This window comes from Octopus sinensis, linkage group LG20 (genome assembly GCF_006345805.1).
Source record: "Octopus sinensis linkage group LG20, ASM634580v1, whole genome shotgun sequence".
NCBI classification, from domain to species: Eukaryota; Metazoa; Mollusca; class Cephalopoda; order Octopoda; family Octopodidae; genus Octopus; species Octopus sinensis.
The window spans coordinates 5712803-5734893 of NC_043016.1; the positions used below are offsets into that span (position 1 = coordinate 5712803).

General features: G+C 35.7%; 1 protein-coding gene across 6 annotated transcripts in view; it reads right to left on the minus strand.

Moving 5' to 3' along the window:
* LOC115222454 (neurobeachin) overlaps positions 1-22091 on the minus strand; it is a 322620-nt gene that overhangs the window by 19247 nt on the left and 281282 nt on the right. For all 6 annotated transcript variants that reach the window (XM_036511698.1, XM_036511695.1, XM_036511694.1 and 3 more), the window contains 2 exons: positions 2997-3174; positions 2135-2215 (listed from right to left, as the gene is read on the minus strand). In XM_036511698.1, coding sequence (XP_036367591.1) covers positions 2135-2215; positions 2997-3174 — 259 coding nt within the window. The remainder of the gene's footprint in view (positions 1-2134; positions 2216-2996; positions 3175-22091) is intronic.

The window sequence follows — 22091 nt, forward strand, 5'->3', positions numbered from 1 at the left end:
GGTTTCGTCATCCTGGGCACACCCAGCTGACGGCACTTCCGTGCCGGTAAAGCTTATCTTGAACAGGCAGCGCCCCTCAGTAGCACTGCCAGGTAAGCGACCTTTGGAAATTATCCATTATCATGGCTTCTCAAATGATAAGAGGTGTTATCATGTACATTGTTTTGTCTTGGTATAAAAGATGGGCTACAGCAAATATTCTGCTCAATACCACAGATTTGCTTGTAGGTTGTTTGACCTTAACCAGTTGAGCATGTCCCTTAGTGACTGACGATATGTGCATCTCTGACCACGAGCAGAAGTAGAGGTTTGGATAATTCACCTCTGGAAACATGGGTGTTTTGTTCATCATCTTGAAACAAACCTTATTCAGGAGCCTTTTCAGTGGGATGAACAAAATTCTCGACCTGTAAAAGTCCTAACTGGGCCCCACCTGCAAGGTCATACAGTGTTTATCTTGATATGAGATCACTATGTCGCACACATATGGTTATGATACATGTGCCTAGTGTACCCTTATCAGACGGGTAGTCATGATGGGTATACTGGGCTTCGTATATTTTACCCCAGTGTCATTTTGATGACATGCACTGCTCTCTCACTCAATAATAATAATCAAGATTTTTGATAAGGGAATGGGATTAGTCAATTATCATGACGCCCAAGAGTTAAGTCCCTTCTCTTGGCTCTAATTATGCATAATCTACAGGTGCAGAGTGAGATGAGGGGAAAATTTCTAGAACAGCAATTCCAGCATACTACTGCTGCTGCTACTACTACTACTACTACTACGGTTACTGCTGCTGCTGCTGCTGCTACTGCTATTACTACTACTACTACTACTACAGCAACTATTATTATTATTATTATTAGTGACAACAGGTTATTTTAGAATAACAGAATTCTAGAAACACTGCCAGTGTTCCAAGTGATGGATTGCACCCAATAATCTTCACTCCTCAAATCCTTAATCATAGTAATTCTGTGACTAAAGTAGATTTCTTGAGATCAAAGACTAAGGTAGGAGCTAAATACGAAGGAGTTCAGTTCAGTCTTTTGACAATCTTGATTTTAAAAAATGAATAATTTTTTACGTTGACAACAACGTCATCATCATTGTTCGAACGTGGTCGAGACAATAGAATTTGCTATGTTACGCCAGACTTCACGGTCCATCATAGCATTACGGAGGTCCTGTTGCTGGATGCCTGTATCCCTGGAGATTACATCAGGGTAGGAGAGTGTGTGCCCTCTGGTATCGCGAGCAGATGGCTTCCAGAGGAGAAGAGTAGAAATTACCTCGTTTTCAGCTCCACAACAATGTCCAGCAAACTGGACTCTTCTACTTTTCACAAGAGATGATACAGGTGGTAGTTTCCCATATATTTGTACTTTGGTTGGATGATGCTTCCACGAGAGATTTTGAGCTCTCATAAGGAGGCGAGTGTAAATTCCATCCAACCGCCTCTCAAGCTTCTTTGATAACATCCAGGTTTCTGAGCCATATAGTAGAATTGGTTCGACTGTGGCTTTGAAGATTTTAAGCTTGAAATCTCTACTTAGATTTGATGACCAGATCTTATGCATATCATTAGATCTGATTAAGTTGGAATCAGGGTCATCAAACTCTAATGAGTATCACTAAGTCATTATGGGTGTCAATGAACTATTGTTGATGTAGCCAAACTATAATGGGTGTCACTGAACTATATGGGGTGTCACCAGATGATGGTGGGTGGTAATGAACTATTGGGACATCACTGAAACATTGTGGATATTGCAAAACTATAGTGGGCATCACCAGGCCATTGTGGGCATTACCAGCCCATTATGGGTGTCACCAAACTACAGTGGGTGTCACCAAACCATAGTGGTCATCGCCAAACAATTTTGGGTGTTACCAGATCATAGTGGGCGTCATCAAACCATTGTGGGTGTTACCAAACTGTAATGGGCCTCACCAGACCATAGGGGATGTTGCCAAACCATAGTGGGTGTCACCAAATGAATATGGCTGTCACCAGACCATTGCAGGTGTTATCAAACTGCAGTGGGCGTCACCAAATCATGGTGTCTGTCACCAGACCACTGTGGGTATCACCAAATGTTTAAAGAGTTAAGAAGTTGACCTTACCAAACAGATGATCCATGAGAACTGGTAGTTCAGCATCTTTTTCATGTTTGTCAGAAGAGAAACTTGTAGGTGTTCCTTGCTCTAAAGTGATAACAAAAATATCCAACATTAACATACACTTAATGATGAAATAACAAAAAAAAATAACAGAAAAATTAACAAAAATAAAATGAAATGCATTAAAAATGAAAATAAATCAAGTGCATTCTGTAAAATAGTTGGTTCTAAAAGGGGTAGCCACAGAAACCATGACAAAATCTGGAACATATAAGGGAGACCTCTTCCTTCAACCTACCTTTGGGATCAAATGTGCCTCTACTGGAGACACTGTGGCTAAACTGTAATCAATTGTATAGACTCCAGTACTTATTTTATTGATTGGTGCATCATTGTCATTGGAAATACGAAAGGTAAAGGAACATGGGTGGCATTTAAATATCAAAGTATAACCATATAGGGGCAGGCATGGTTGTGTGGTAAAAAGGCTTGTTTTCCAACCACATGGTTCTGGGTTCAGTCCCATTGTGTAGCACTTTGGGCAAGTGTCTTCTACTATAGCTTTGGGATAACCAAAGCTTTATCAGTGCATTTGGTAGACAGAAATGCTTACAAATAATTAAATAAGTAAATAAAACTAAGCACTGGGTTGATTCACTCAAGTAAAGTTCTTCAACATGGTGCCCCAGCATGGCCGCAAGCTAATGACTGAAGTAAGAAGAAGAATAACAAAAATAAAAGAATATAGCTCAAGGAGTTTTCTTTCCTTGATGCTCTACCGATTCAGTCAAACAGACACAAACCACATACACACTTTATGATAACAATAATATAAAAAAACACAGAAAAAAAAGACTGTTCTTACGCTGGTAATTTGGATTCCACTTGTTGACAGCAAAGTTATGGTTGCAGGTAATTGTGATTACTGCTGGAGTTGGAACCATTGGATGAGTGTTGGCCGCCACATGTGTGATTGGCGAGTTGGAGAGGAATTTCATTAGCATGCAAAGATCGTCTTGTACACTGCTAAACATCATGGGAGTCTGAAGAAAAGATAAAAGTAAGGAAATTAATGGTTTGAGGATATAACACTTGTGATCAATTTTCAGGTGAAATCTTTACAATATGTGCATGCATGCATATATATATATATATATATATATATATATATATCAATATGTATGTGTACGACTCAATGATGGAATATCAATGCAATCATTCAACCAGCAGAAAACAGCAACCAAATTGTCATCAAATTACACACTGGATAAAGTGCCTGATAAGTTGAGAGGGTCATGGTTGGAAAGCCCTTCATCATGTGTCTGCATGATCAACGCTGATGTGAATATAAATCCATGGGGTGATTATAATCAAAATAAGCAACAAAGATATCCGAGGTAATGTGGTAGCATGAAACGATTGTACCACATTACCTCGGATATACTTGTTTCTTATTTTGATATATATATATATATATATATATATATATATATATCTTGTATTGATAAAAAATAATTGAAGAGAAATAAGCTTAAGATGTGGCCAGTAGTATGAATATAGACAATAAAGCTGAGCAAAAGTATATTGGATGATTTGAAATTATCTGCCCTTCAAGAGAAGAATAAACGAATGCCTTGTGGCAACTGCAACCAACTTCAAATGAAGAAGGGAGATAATCTCAAGGGCCAAGGATTCTCTGAAATTAACAAACCACTTCTTTGAGGAAGTGAAAAAGATGTTGCGGGAGCAAAGGAATAATGCTAGGGGCATCAGTGAAATATCAGTAATGATAAGTTTATTATATTCACTGGTGCCATATTTCTGAAGAAAAACATCTTTTAACTACTTTCCTAACCCCTAACATGTTCTATAGTTGCAATCTGGCTGAAAGACAATAAAAAAAAAAGAAGAAGAAGAATATGAGAAAGAATGAAACACTGGTGAGCATTTGTCCCTGGAAGAAGTTTACTTATGAAAAATTTTAAAAACTGGTTTTGGTAGAAAGGCTGAGACAAGAGAAAGGTGTTCTCTAACATAAGAAATAACATAGTTCCTATCAGCAATACATACAAGGTTTCAATCCTTTCAGTCAACCTATTTCTTTACTACCCACAAGGGGCTAAACACAGAGGGGACAAACAAGGACAAACAGATTAAGTCGATTACATCGACCCCAGTGCGTAACTGGTACTTATTTAATCAACCCCAAAAGGATGAAAGGCAAAGTCGACCTCGGCGGAATTTGAACTGAGAATGTAATGGTAGACGAAATACCTATTTCTTTACTACCCACAAGGGGCTAAACACAGAGAGGACAAATAAGGACAGACGAGCGGATTAAGTCGATTACATCAACCCCAGTGCGTAAATGGTACTTATTTAATCGACCCCAAAAGGGTGAAAGGCAAAGTCGACCTCAGTGGAATTTGAACTCAGAACGTAACGGCAGACAAAATACCGCTAAGCATTTTGCCTAGAGAAGCTTCTTGGATGGTAAAAAGAAACTAGGGAAGCTTCTTGGATGGTAAAAAGAAACTATGGAAACCCATATAATGGGTTTCTTGTCATGCACTGTGTTATGCTGATTCTGTCTCAGGATTATGGTAAAGGTACATGTGCCTCTAGACTACTTGACCACAGACCAGTTGATAAAACAAGTGGAACACTCATTATTGAAACTAATGACATACACAAATATATACACATGTTATACACACTTAAGTGTATACAAATTTACGCATTAAACACACATTTATTTGTATCATGCAGTAATTACATATTTTCTTAATTCCTCTGAGGAAATAAATTGCCAACATGATAGAAATTACAAATCTGATTAAAAGAATTTAAAAATATTAAAAAAATCTACTAAAAAAAGAAAGGAAGAGTTGACATGGAAAGTGTTTCTTAATTAATGGGATTATCTTAAATTGGATTACAAAGTTCGTTTAGTGGAGAAAATGAAAAAAATAATTAAGAGACTTTGGCATGGAAAAATTAAAATGTAAAAAAAAGTCCAACACTTCTCCTCCCCACTTTTTATTTTTTAAGACCATTGCACTAAAAATTAAAAAAATTCCATTTCATGTAATGAAGAAATTTACAATAATTTGATAACAGACACATCAGCATAATTCATTATCTGTATTAAATGAAGAATGTTTTATAATAAATATATTATAATAAAGTTTATGTGTATAGATACGATTCAGGGATTATTCATTTTCTTTTAAAAATTAATTTCAAGTATGTTTAATGGAATTTGAAGACAAACTATGTCTGCTGCTGAGAACCAAAAACAATAGTCAGCTTGTGTGACATAAGAGGAAAGAAATATCTCAGGCTTTGGGTAAGAAACTTTCAATGGAACAATGGTTTCCAAAGTTGTATATTTAATTAAACAACGTATTTTTTTCGAATTCAATGAAGAACCTCTTACATGGCCACTGAGCCTACTAAGAATAGCAGCTGAGTCTCTGTCGTATTGTATCATATTGTCTTAGAAAAGGAGTACACACTGAATAATGTAGTCTAAGATACACTATTTCTGAACAAAAGACAGGGTGGTCACAGTTGGAATACATTTGATCAAATGTGAGTCAAATCAGGACTGATGAGGGGTTGAAAAAAAAAACAACACAGTTTGGTCTTAGTCACCAAAAGACTTTCTTCTTATTGTGATACAACTGAAGATAAAACAGTGATGTTTTGGAGACCCAGAAGAGGATTCTAAATTCAGACCACAACATGTATTTATATTGTGTGTGTGTGTGACTACCTAGTTCCAGACAAACTCTGGTTAGCTCCTCTCAGTTAATCAAAGTTTCTTTGTCTTTGTAACAAGACAGAGTCTGTGAATTCCAGGTTTTTAGAGAACTTGGTACACACAAGGAACAACAAAAGGGACAAGAACTACCTATGATTCAATTAGCAACTGTATTCTCTAAGATGTAGTTTGGAGAAGATTTGGCAGCTGTTATATCTAGCAGGTTGTATGACCAAGAAGTTCCTTCATTGGGTCTTTATAATAATGGTAAATCCCAGAAACCATTATTATGTAGTCACTCGATCAGGATATGAAACATAAGTTGTTGTCTTTGAGTAGAAAATTTTGAGCAAATCACTTTGGTAAAATTAATTCCACTCCCCTAACAATGTTCAAATCAGGATTTGAACTCAGTCCTTCTGAATTGACATCCCATATGTATTCCAAACAACTAGACAGTATAGTACTAGGCTTTGAAAATATAAAGGTTTTGTCAATTTGTTTAATTAAACCCTTCAAGACGGTACCTTGACCACAGATCAATGATTGAAATGATTAAAAGAGAAATACTTAAAACAGAAAAAGAAAACCACCAAACGATTTACAACAAACCTGTTGTTGTTTAATACCTAGTCAGCCCTGATCCAGCAGGCAGATGATCAAAGGGTCTCTCCATCCATAATATCAAAAAATATTAGTTTACATTACACAATGAAACCTTTTTTTTTTTATAAGGTACCTAAAGTACATTTTATAGGATATTTGGCTGCTATTTTTTTTTACCAGGTTGAATAACTGCATGAAAATTCTTGTTTTGTCTTTGTCCGATGGTCATTATAAATTATAATTATTTCACTTTCACAGACAATTATTGCAAAACAAAGAACAGAAGGTGTTAAGAAGAAAAAAAAAAAAATTTTACATGTAATATGGTGTAATATGGTGGTGGTGCTAGTGGTTTAAATATTTTTTTGTTAAATGGCTACAAAATAATAACACAAATGTAATAAAGTAATTAATTCTGGAGACAAAGAGTACAGTTAATTCAAGTCAATGTACTTATTTTATTCGGCAAATAATTTCAAAACACTCAAATTAAATAATTGAATAATGAAATGATGGTTGTAACCACTGAATATTCAATGCCAACCCTCCCTCATACATACATGCACCCTGAGTAAAAGGATAGTCAACCTCAGACAATTTTATTACTCTACGGAATCCGGTACAAGTTCTGCACAGGGAAAATAAAGGATCTTTTCGGTTTGAACGGCAGTTTTTAACAATTTCTAGGTAACTAAAAAATTTTAAACTTCGTATACTGGTAGAATGTGTTTATAAAACATCTTTTTCTCTTGACTGAGAAAATTCTATAGTTTGTAAGATATTTGTTGTGTTTTTTTTTTCAATTTCTACCAATCAGTGACGTCTATTGAGTTAAAAAGCATTCTTGCCGTATGAATATGTCCCTCGTTTAAGAAACGGATTGGGTTTATTTACATTTGTGAAGAAAAAAAAGATACCCTTCCCCCACCCCTAACCCTAACCCTAACTAACCCTAATCCTGAAAGAGATTGAAATGCAATAGATCGATTCTAGGGTCATAATTATGGGTGACAATTTCATATGACACCGCTAAAAAAAACTGCCGTTCAAACTGAAAAGATCCAAAATAAAAATGTACTCCTATCTACAACCTTTCTGTAATATAATCTTAAGACATTTTTGCTGCTGGCCTGGTCAGTCTTTTATGGACATGATCAGGTTGTGTCTATCCAACTCATGCTCAGCATTCTGAAACACACCCATACATACTTACATATGCAAGCAAACAAACTTACGTACACGCATACACCTAAGTGTACATATGTTAAATGCTTTTAATTTTTCTGAAAAGCCAAAACAAAGTGGGTTGTATGAAATAAGATATATCAATGCTTTGTACTTTTATCTTCGGGACATCTTTGGATATTTGGTGTAGCAAGCTGTCTTTTTTTTCTACTCTGTATTGTGTGTGTGAGTATGTGACAAGTTGTTTTGCATGTGCAGGATGGCATTGCTATAATAACCAATCAGCTGCATGCAGTTTGGTTCTAATGCTAATATGTGATTTGAGATTGCTAATGATGATGGATTCTTTTATTCTCAGGTTCCCAATGTTTTATTCTGTGGCATCAGCAAAAACTTAAATGTGATAATTCCACAAGTGATTTTTGATGGAAGAAACATTAGCACAGAGATATTCTTTGACCTGTGTTTGTACTTGTTTCATTGTAATTCCGATATATGAATAATTGCATTTACTACACATGCTAGAACTGCCAGATCATGTGATTTCAGTGTACTGCACTTCCTCAGTGACAGGCATCCATGTCAGATTGTTAAGTAGGATATAAAGCTCACTGTTCAGTATTAATACATACATACATGCATACATGCATACATACATACATACATACATACATACATACATACATACATACATACATGCATACATACATAAATACATACATACATGCATACATACATAAATACATACATACATGCATGCATACATACATACATACATGCATACATACATAAATACATACATACATACATACATGCATACATACATACATACATACATGCATACATGCATACATGCATGCATACATACATACATACATACATGCATGCATACATACATACATACATACATACATACATACATGCATACATACATACATACATACATACATACATAAATGCATACATACATAAATACATACATACATACATACATACATACATACATGCATACATGCATACATACATACATACATACATACATAAATACATACATACATACATACATACATACATGCATACATACATAAATACATACATACATACATACATACATACATGCATACATACATACATACATACATACATGCATGCATACATACACACATGCATGCATGCATACATACATACATACATACATACATACATACATGCATGCATGCATGCATACATACATACATACATACATACATACATGCATACATACATACATGCATACATACATACATACATACATACATACATACATACATACACAAATACATACATACATGCATACATACATACATACACAAATACATACATACATACATACATACATACATACATAAATAGATACATACATGCATACATACATACATACATGCATACATACATACATACATACATACATACATGCATACATACATACATACATACATACATGCATACATACATACATACACAAATACATACATACATGCATACATACATACATACATACATACATACATACATACACAAATACATACATACATGCATACATACATACATACATGCATACATACGCACATACATACATGTTTTTCTATGATCATTTGGAAACAGAGTTTATATATACTTGAATTTACCTATAAACATATCAATTATGTTATAAGCATTCTGTTTGCAAGCTTTAATTGAACAGTATAAATATAATATTGATGTGTGAGATTTGCACTGATCAGTCTGAGAATCACCCATTCTGTCATCCTTTTCTTCAAACAGTGTTCATTTATAACATAAACATAATTCTTATGTTTGCATGAAACTTTAGATACATATGAACTCTGATTCTAGCTAACCATATATAAACAAATTTATACTCTACCCTAGGTATAGTGCATTTTTATTCTATTCATTATTACTAGCATGCATGCATGTATGTATGTATGCATGTGCGTGCGTGTGTGTGTGTATGTATGTATGCATGTGTGTGTGTGTGTGTGTGTGTGTATGTATGTGTGTATGAATGTGTGTATGCACGCATGTATGCATGCATGTTTGTATGCATGCATGTATGCAAGCATGCATGTATGTATGTATGTACGTACGTACGTATGTATGTATGTAGTATGTATGTATCACGATCGTCATCATTTAACATCTGTTTCCATGTTGGCATGGGTTGGACTGTTTGACAGGATAAGCCAGAAGACGGCACCAGGCTTCACTGCCTGTTTTGGCCTGGTTTTCATGATTGGATGTCATTCCTAATGCCAACATACAAATTCATACATGAATACACACACACAAATACACGTCAAGAACTTATACATGTGCAGCATATAAATTCGAATCATTGAGCACATACAAATAAATAAACATACACATTATATACACATACAGATACATAATCATATTTAATACTATTAAAAAAAAAAAAATCCACTTATAATCAATTTTGAAATTTAACAACAATCATTCTAAATAGATTCTAACAAAGCAAAGTTTTAACCACCACCACCACTACAATCACCACCACCACCACCATAACCACAACAACAAGTAACAATGTGTTTACAGCACTATAGTGTGTTAGTAGCTACTGGTGTCAGAAAGCAAATAACAAAAGAGATTTGATAAACAAAATCAATCAATCAATCAGTCTAGCGATCGATAAATAGATAGCTATATATATATATAGATAGCTAAGAAACATGTGTAATCTGGATTTTAACCGTTTTTCATAGCAACTCTTGGTACTAACAGAAACTTTCAGCTTATCAAATTTCCTTGTAACTTCAATTTGGGAAAAGTTATAAATTGTTATAATAACAATGTTATTGTCCCTGACCATACACTATTCACTTTTGTTCTCTCTACCTGCCACAGACTGCTTGAAACTTACAAACTTCTTATACTTAGATCCCTGCATCTTACCATTATATATATATATATATATATATATATACTATATATATATATATATATAACATATATATATACATATATATACATATATATATATATATATATAATAAATATTAGGGAATAAATCCAAAATTTACAGGGAAAAAAATCAGATTTCCTTGTTGTTTTGCAAAATAGTGGTTTTGTCTCTAATAATATTATTATATATATATATATATATATATACATACATATATATACCGGAGTAAACACATAAATGTGAAACAAGGTGGAAAAAAGAGTACTCAAATACCAGTGGTAGAGTAATATGCTTTATTTAAAAGCAGCAGAAATTCAACAAAACGTGTTACTCTGAGTTTCACGTTCCTGTTCGTCGGACAGTTTTTTTATTTTTTTAACAAAACTGTCCGACGAACGGGAACGTGAAACTCCGAGTAAACAGCTTTAGTTAAATTTTGCTGCTTTAAAATAAAGTATATATATATATATATATATATATATATATTATATATATATGTACTTACATCTACACACTATAGATACACCTGGTACACATAATTCATTGATCCTGGATGCAGATCTATAGCTGGTAGAATTTGAGAAGTACCAGAAGGACAATTCCTCAAGTATAGACACAAAAGGATCCTTAAAGATTTCTATAGACAGCTGTGAATTGTTTTACGGATAGTTGTTACATCAATGCAGCAAAAGTTGTGTGGTAGTTACTGTTGATGTTTGTTTAGCCTTGGGCAGCACTGTTCAAGTAGATTGATGACCAGAGGTGTTTCAGACATGAGGCCCTCTTATTTTTTAATCACATAAATGTTTTAAAGATTACTTTGTCTTATCTTCCTTTTTTTAAAGACTGCAATGCATGATTTAAAAAGAACTTTGACTGTTATTTCTTGTAGAATGAGCGACCACATACGATTCCTTCAAAGCGGTGGAAAGTCATCATTTGCAAAGTATACAGATACATATTAGTAGAGAGAGAAAATAGATATTCTACTACCGATATTAATCACAATTTACTTATTAAGGATTACATTAAAAAATATTTATTATAAAAGCACTTAAAATTTGCATTTTTGAGAATGATGATGATGGTGATGACGACAATGATGATGATGATGATAATTAAATATAACAGAATTAGCTTGTTTAGCTTTGAATTCAGTATTTTGATTTCTGGGTTGATTTAAGTGCACATTTAATAAACTTTAATTCCTTGGAAAGTAATACTTGAGTTTAATTACAGAATTTATATTTTTTGCTCTATTTTGACTAAGCAGTCACATGACTTTGGTGAATGTCACACATCTCAACTGCATTCCAGCAAGACAGAAGTAAAATGGTAATTCCTAAACTTCACTACATGTATGTTCAGATTTTAAAGAACCAAACAAGAGCATAAACAAAAATAAATATAAATTAAAAATTTCCAAAAATTTTAGAATTTGGAATCCAGCATATATATATCCAGTATGATATAGATAAGGCTCAGTTGTGGGGAGGCCAGGGTTAATAGCTTTACATATACACACACACAAATACTTGACAGTGCTTAGAGTAAAATATCTGTTTTTATATATATTGAATCTATAAAGATGAACATAATCTGTAATATGTGTGCCCATGTGTGAATTATAATTTGATACATACATGGTCAACACACACACACAAAACTACAAAGAATTTGCAGTGGTAAGATATTTTTAGCTTTGTTATATATATATATATATATATATCACTGTGACCGACCAGGCTATCAGATGTTGCTACACATCACTGATCACAATGCGCTTTGCATTGTTTTAACCTTCAAATGACGCCACCCCGCTGGCTAAGCGAGCAGCCAACAGAAGAAAGAGTGAGATAAAAGTTGTGGTGAAAGAGTACAGCTGGGATCACCCCGCCCTGCCGAGCCTTGTGAGCATTAGGTGTTTTCGCTCAATAAACACTCACACGGGCCCGGTCTGGGAATTGAAAAACCGCGATCCTATGACACGAGTCGCTATACCCAAACCACTGGGCCATTGGTGACATATATATATATATATATATATATATATATATATATATATATATATAATTATATATAATTGATTAATTAATTAATTTTACCCTCAATTGTTGATATAATAGATATATATAATATATATATATAAATAGAAATATATATGTACATACATAAATATATATTGGCCCAGTGGTCAGAGCATTGAGCGTATAATCATAAGGTGGTGTGTTCGATTCCTGGACTGGGCTGTGTTGTTGTATCCTTGAGCTAGGCACTTTATTTCATGTTGCCCCAGTTTACACAATTGTAGAAATGAATTACGATGTCACTGGTGCCAAGCTGTACTGGGCTTCGCTTTTCCTTTGGATAACATCGGTTGCCTTAATAGGGGGAGGCTGGTATGCATAGGCAACCGCTGGTCTTCCATAAGCAACCTTGCCCAGACTTGTGCCTCGGAGGGGAACTTTCTAGAAGCAATACCCTGCATCTGGAGATGATGCTATTCAATTATGTCATTCCCAGTGCTAAACGGGAACTGTTAACTAGATGTTGACATTGGTATGCAATTTGTATTCAATTTATTGACCTTGGACAGAGGGAAAGTAAAGTTCTCTTTGGCTGGACTTGAACTCACAACACAAAAGAACATGTTTATTGGCAGCTGAGTTTTTCTTTTTCTTTTTTAATATTTCTAGTGGTTCTGCCATCTACAACCTTCTGTTACCTTATATTTCTATCATAAATATTTACACGAGTTTTATTATTATCATTACTACCACCAATAATAATAATAATAATAATAATAATAATAACAATAACAACAATAACAATAACAATAATAATAATAATAATGATAATAATAATAATAATAATGATAATAATAATAATAATAATAATAATAATAATAATAATAATAGCAGCAGCAGTTGTTCTGGGTTATATATTTGGAACATAAACAGTAGAAATTGATATTTAATAAACTGACGTAACAAAATAGCAAATGTCAACAGATATTAATATGAATATTTGTCAATCTAAACAAATAAAATACTGTCCACTAATTTCTTGAAGTTGATTAAAATCTCAGCCGTTAACTAGAATAAGCACACATTTCTGCATCACCCAATGATATTTACATATCTGATGATAAACAGATGGCCTTGGAAACATGGACTCATGTTGGGTATCAGTTCACATTATAAGACACGCACGCACACACACACACACATTTGTTGTGTAAGATACATGTATATGTACATATGTATATGTGTATGCATAATTCTCCTCTTATTCAAATATTCATACATATATACATATATATATATATATTATATATAATATTCATATATATATATATATATATATATATATATAATATTCATATATATATATATATATTCAATATATATATATATTATAATATATATATATATTATATTATATATATATCTATAATATAAATAAGATAATGGAGAAGCAAATTTGGTTTGTTCATCAACTTAGGATATTATAATTTTTTTCTTTTACTTGTTTGTCATTTGACTGTGGCCATGCTGGAGCACCCGCCTTTAATCGAGCAACTCGACCCGGGGACTTATTCTTTTGTAAGTCCAGTACTTATTCTATCGGTCTCTGTTGCCAAACGCTCTAAGTAACGGGGACATAAACACACCAGCATCGGTTGTCAAGCAATGCTAGGGGGACAAACACAGACACACAAACATACACACACATATATATATACATACATACGTTTCCGTCTACCAAATCCACTCACAAGGCTTTGGTCAGCCCGGGGCTATAGTAGAAGACACTTGCCCAAGGTGCCACGCAGTGGGACTGAACCCGGAACCATGTGGTTGGTAAACAAGCTACTTACCACACAGCCACTCCTGCGTATATACACAATGTGGTAAGAAGTTTGCTTCCCTACCAAATGGTTCTGGTTTCAATCCCACTGTGCGACACCTTGGGCAAGTGTCTTGTCAGGCAAACCAAAGCTTTGTAATAAGATTTGGTTGAAACTGAAAGAAGCTTGTTGTGTATATGCGTGTGTGTGCATGTGAGAGAGAGAGTGTATTTCTTTATTCACCATAAGGTTGAGAAAAAGAAGGGACAGGCAAAACAAACGTTGGGATCAGGGCATCGAATGAGACGAAACGTATGAATAAACAAACAATTAAAATATACACAATTAAATGAAAATGAGTGATTTACACAAAATGAAGCGGAGGACGTGGTTGACCCCACAAACCACATACTCACACTGAAGACTTTGCTTTCTCCTGTTTTATATTCTCGATTAAACAGGTTCTTTCACTCGCAACATACTTGCTATAGACTTCCAGAGAGAAAGAATGAATGTACTGTCTCTCTGCCTTGACATCACACGATAATTGTAAGTGAATGTCACTGTCATGTAAATGATGTATTTTGTTTCCAATTTTCCGTGAAAACATGTCTGGACTTAAGGAAAGAGATGACAGTAGTTAAAATATGGGCATCCAGCTGTAGAAAACCTGCTTCGACAAATTCCATCCAGGCTATGCAAGCATTGAAATGATGACGATGATGGTTATATGTAAAATTTGATACACACACACCCGCACACATATATGTACCTATGTATGTGTCAATGTCAATATCATCATAATCATTTACACACACGTGTGTACGTGTACACAGGAAATGCTGTTTTTTTTAAAGAACCATTTTAAAAGTTAGAATGTTTTCCTGTTGAAGCTTGTTAAGTAACCCATTTTTACTGCTTGGCTAGCTCTCTCTCTCTCTTTTCTTTGTGTGTGTGTGTGTGTGTGGTGTTGTGGTGTGTTGTGTTGTGTGTGTGTGTGTGTGTGGTGTGTGTGTGTTGTGTGTATGTATGTATGTATGTATGTATGTATGTATGTATATATATACACACACAACACACAAATACATACATGCATACATACATACATACATACATACATAATATATATATATTATATAGATATATATATATACATGCACGCACGCACGCACACATACATATTATAGACAAGAAAGTAAATTCTGAACACAGTAAAGCTGTAAGAACAGCAGAGAAAGATTGGGTATCTACCCTTATAAGATGGAAAAAAGTTGCCAGCCGGAGGGTATGGGAGTTAAACCTGTACCCCTCAGATACCGGCTGAGTGCTCTACCGTTAAGCTAAATGGCTCTTGACAACAACTGGTATCAATTTTAATGCTAAATAATATCTTTTTTAATTCAACAAATTTTATAAACGAACTTTGGAAGCTTTGAATGTGTGTGTATATGTATATATATATATATGTGGAGGCAGTGGTTAGGGCAGCAGACTCGCGGTTGTAGGATCGCGGTTTCGATTCCCAGACCAGGCGTTGTGAGTGTTTATTGAGCGTAAACACCTAAAGTTCCACGAGGCTCCGGCAGGGGGTGGTGGCGATCCCTGCTGTACTCTATCGCCTACAAACAACTCTCTCTCATTCTTTCTTCTGTTGGCCACTTGCTTTAGCCAGCGGGATGGTGTCATTTGAAGGCTAAAACCATGCGAAGTGCATTGTGACCAGCGATGTGTAGCAACATCTGATGGCCTGGGCGATCACGTAAAAGTATATATAATATATATATATATATATATTATATATAATATATATATATATATTACTCAAAAAAATTACAACTTTGTCTGATTGCCAAGTTTTATTTACAATCTTATATAATATAATATAATTAAATGATAGAAATATTAAATGATTGAACTAGTATTTTCATGCATTAGACTATGCAGTGCCGCAGCATGGCTGCAGCCGCAAGGCTGAAACATATAAAATAATCATTTCATTATATTATATCATCTTATTTTAATATTGTAAAACACAAAAATCAGACAAATATGGAATTTCTTTGAGTAATGTATTCTATATACAATCATCCACAGCTGCGTATATATATATATATATATATATATTTATATACATTGTTGTATTTGGGGATGGTCATGTTGCCAGTTTAGCTAATGAAAGCACATGCACTATATATTTCGTGTTGATTTTCTTCACCTTTATTTTATATTAATCATATTTCGGCCAGAGTTCTTTCGTCCCACTTCTGTGACCTTATCAGTGATTCTTTGCATTTTTCTTTCATTTTGGCGTCTCTCCTTCCAAACGATCTTCCATTTTATAAATGTGTGTATGTATGTATATATGTATGTGTATATTTATATATATATATATATATCTTCTTTCTTCTTCTTACAGCATTCCCCCAGGGTGGGTTGAGCTGGCTTCATTCATCCTCAATGCTACATCTCTCACAAACGCCGACCAGTCCTGGTGATTTGAGGCTAACGACCGCGTGATCTCCAACCACTCCTTATTCCAGCGGCGAACGCTCTAGATATGGGGTCCTAGGCTGGGTTCCAGATCAGCCTTGACTGTCATCAGCCAGGTTTTTCGTTGTCCACCACATCGCTTTTGCCAACCCTGAAGGGGAGCTGGGGCAGTTGCATCATAGATGAATTCTCCTGGTTGACGACGGAGGGCCATGACCCAGCCAACGCAGACGTCTCGGTATATTGCACCTTCGTCATATATATTATATAATATATATATATATATATGTATATATATATATATATATCATTTCATTATATTATATATTATCTTATTTTAAGATTGATTCTTTGCCCCTTTTTTTTTTCTCTCTTCTCCTCTCACACGTGACTGCTGGTCACTAGCCTTTTGGCTTCTGAGCACCGCCACGACAACATCGATTTCTTTGTCTGCCGTAAAGGCATTATTTTCCAAATACACCAGCTAAGCTAAGTTGAACTGTCTAAAGTCGAAAGACCTCCCGCTGATTTTGTCCTGTTATTACTATTATTGTTTTTTGTATTTATATTCGTATGGCATTGTCCGTTTTTCTGTCCTTGTTTTGTATAGATTCGATCCTTTTTCCAAGAAATCTAATGCTTGTAGCTTAGTTTTCCTTGGGGCTGGCCGGATCGGAGCGATCTCAAGATTAATCAGCCGAAATTGCGAGGATGATCCAGTTCTTGACTGAAGATTAGAGGCTTCGAATGACCCGTCCGTTTTTTGTGTCGTCTATTTGAGTGTTTTGCGTTCTTGTCCCATTTTGTAATTTGAAACTGACTTATTGGAAGTCCACCTGAAGATTGTCGATCAAGACAAGAAACAATTGTAGTGGCGGTTTTTTTGACTATTTATTAAAATTTTATGTATTGATTAAGTCTTTCCTTGTTTGTTTTGCAAAATAGTGGTTTTGTCTCTAATAATATTTTATAATATTTTACTATAAAATTGGATTTAATCCTAAATCTGATTTTTCCCTGTAAATTTGGATTTATTCCCTAATATTTATTATTATATATATATATATATATATGTGTGTGTGTGTGTATGGACAAACAAAATGAAAAGGAGTGGCACTCAACACTTGTGGTAGGAGTTGCTGGTATTACTTAATGGCAGCTTAACTGAGCTCCATGCAATTATAAATTTCGTAGGCTTGCAGCACAATGAATCTAACTCATCAGGTATCTGGAGAACAACAGAGGAAATGAGACAAATCCAAGATGGTTACTCAATATTAGGTATCTATTGGTCAGCTTGGATTGTAAGGCATTGTTGATTTGGAAGTGACATCAATTCTTAATCTTTGCTCTTAGGTCCACATAGTTGAACAGTATATTGGTAGGTTGCTGTCACCACTACATCTGAAGACTGGTATGATTTAGCAACATGAGTTCATTGCATTTGCTGACATACATTGCAGAGCAGGATGTTGTCGTGGGTTAGTAGAGGACTAACACTATAGCAGTAACTACCTTTTGATGGGAGTAACCAGATTGGGTGGTGGTGCTGGAGTAAAATTTGGTGGTGCTAGGTTGAATTGTCAGCAATGATGGGGGTGTACTCTATACAGGCAGCAGAGGTTAAACAACATGCTCTCGAGTATGGAACAAGCACACCTAAGGAGTGTTACCCCTTTTGATACCAACCAGGCTGAAACCGCTTCTGGCTCTGTTGTATAAATGTCATGTTTTCAAAAGTTCTAAATTAAAATCTTCCACCAAACCTTAGTTAGAATTTATGTTCCTAACACTAGCTTAATGATAATTAAGGTATTTTACTAAATTCTTTGTTATCATCATCATCATCATTTAACGTCCGCTTTCCATGCTAGCATGGGTTGGACGGTTCAACTGGGGTCTGGGGAGCCCGAAAGCTGCACCAGTCCAGTCAGATCTGCAGTGTTTCTACAGCTGGATGCCCTTCCTAACGCCAACCACTCCGAGAGTGTAGTGGGTGATTTTATGTGCCACCGACACAGGTGCCAGACGAGGCTGGCAAACGGCCACGCTCGGATGGTGTTTTTTATGTGCCACCGACACAGGTGCCAGACGAGGCTGGCAGACGGCCACCGCTCGGATGGTGTTTTTTATGTGCCCACGACACAGGTGCCAGACGAGGCTGGCAGACGGCCACGCTCGGATGGTGTTTTTTATGTGCCACCGACACAGGTGCCAGACGAGGCTGGCAAACGGCCACGCTCGGATGGTGTTTTTTATGTGCCAAACCGACACAGGTGCCAGACGAGGCTGGCAAACGGCCACGCTCGATGGTTTTTTTTATGTGCCACCGACACAGGTGCCAGACGAGGCTGGCAGACGCCCACGCTCGGATGGTGTTTTTTATGTGCCAATGTGCCGACACAGGTGCCAGACGAGGCTGGCAGACGGCCACGCTCGGATGGTGTTTTTTATGTGGCCACCGACACAGGTGCCAGACGAGGCGGCAGACGGCACGCCACGCTGGATGGTGTTTTTTATGTGCCAACTAGACACCGGTGCCACAGGTGGCCAGACGAGGCGGCAGACGGCACGCAACGCTGATGGTGTTTTTTATGTGCCACACGACACAGGTGCCAGACGAGGCTGGCAGACGGCCACGCTCGGATGTGTTTTTTATGTGCCACACGACACATGCCAGACGAGGCCTGGCAGACGGCCACGCTCGGATGGTGTTTTTTATGTGCCACCGACACAGGTGCCAGACGAGGCTGGCAAACGGCCGACGTGGATGGTGCTTGTTACGTGCCCACAGCACGGAGGCCAGTCGATGCGGTACTGGCTACGGCCACGTTCGGATGGTTTTCTTGTGTGCCACGTGCCACCGGCACTGGTACCACAAGGATACAAATTCCATTGATGTTCATCTATTTTGATTTGTTTTGATTTATTTAAAATTAATTGAAAGAAATACAGAGCAACAACAACATAGTTCATTCTTCCTGTTGATGAATACTGCAGGTTGGTGGAGTATGTGAAGTCTCTTACAGAGGTAGAGTTGGTAATTGTAAGTTGCAAGTATGGGGGTGGTAGTGGTGGCCCTGTCAATGATACTGCATTCAACTTTGGGGAAGTCATTCTGGTGGTCATGGAGTCTCCAGATAAACTGAGAAAAGGAGGTAGAATTTTCCCTATCTCTGCATCTGAAGGAGTGCATATGCTATGTATACCATTCCTTGAAGTCATTGACTATCATACCTGTGTAGTATCTTGTAATGCCATCAAGTAAAGTGAGAATGGTTCTGTATACTACGACACTTAAGAGACGGTATACTCACAATGGGCAGTTAGTAGCATTTCAAAAGTTGCAGGTTGGGGTTGTGTATTGGAGGTTTTGAAACTCAAAATCACATGGTTTTGAGTTTCATCTCATAGGGGGTCACCTTGAGCGAGCAACCTCTAGTCTGTAATTGGAATTGGTAAACAGAAACAATATGAAAGCCTGTTTTTCCTTTTCTTTGTGTGTGCACACATGCATAAATGTTTACATTCTGTTTCACATGAAAGTAAACTGGCTATTTTATGGGAACATTCCTTATAAACAATCTACCCTCTGTGCTTTTGAAGACAAGTGAAATTAAAGTGTGTCTTAATTGAAGAGAGATAAGGGTTAATGACAGGAAGGGTCTCCAGCTATACAACAATATTTCCCTAATATGAAATAGGAAACTAGTCACAAAAGTAATTTACGTACATAAAAATAATATAGTCTGATAGCGATAATACATTATAACTTCAGGATCCATATCCACAGCATGTAAAATAATCATCAAATGACACAGTGACTCATACGGGTTATTATTATATATAGTTTCCATTATATTCATTTGATTCCATTCTGGGTAAAAAAAAGCATACAGGTTCAAAACTTGGGACAGATTTTGTTAGGAATGGGATATTTTCTTTGTGAAATATTTTGAGATAAAAAAGTTTATATTTTGAATATTTTGGCTATCTCATGTTTTTTTACATATATGATACGGCCAGTATCTAGAACAAATATGTGTGTGTGTGTGTGTACACGTATACAACATATAAATGATTTTTTTTAATGTGTATTGATAGTAAATCAATAATTAATTGTGATGAATTATCATTTTAATTAATCATACTTACACTGATATGATTGTAATACACTCAAACCAAATCACATTTATAGGACTTTTTTTTTTATTATTGCTTCTCATAAATTTCAGAAATCAAAATTTTTAGGAGATTAGTTTACATGCAAGATAATTTCAGATAAAACAGAAGAAAATGTAAATACAACAACGGGAACTGGCAGTGGGATTAAAATCCACTGGAACTGAAAGTGGGATTAAAATCCACTGGAAAATGCGATAGAATGTGTGCGTACATGTTTGTCTTTGGTGGCAGCTTGTTTTATGCTATAGTTTCAGCACAGATGCAATGACTTATTTCTGTACCGTTCCAAGTTGTTTGTGATTTTTGGTAAATTTTTACATATTTGATGATTGGACAGATTATCTCAGTGTGTTTTGGTTGTTTGGACTTATGTCACATTAATTTCTCTGTCTCTTTAATGTTGTATTTGCTCAGATGTCTCTGTTCTCTGTTGTTCTTGCTTTCATTAAGCTCTAAGCTGGCGTACCCCCCATGACAAGCAACCATAAACCTTATCCATCATGCTCTTAACTTTCACTTGTTCCAGTCATTGGACTGTGGTCATACTGGGGCACCGTCTTGAAGGGTTTTAGTCAAACAAATCAACCACAATACTTATTATTTCTGATGTCTGATATTTATCAGCCTTTATTATCAAGAATTTACAAGGTCACAAAAAACCAGCACCTCTCTTGACTTCTATCTAAATATTCTCAGGCTATGAATTCAAACCTTTTCAGGACATGTTCAAAGTGACACCAAAATCATCAACAAACTGAAAGATTTCAACCCATCCATACTCAGAAAAAAAATAATTACCCTTTTAGCTTAGACATTGTTTCCCTATACACCTCTGTCTTTCCGACCCCAGCTGTCAACTGAACATATTGCCTCCTCATACAACCTTAACTGATTTGGGCTCACAGTTCCA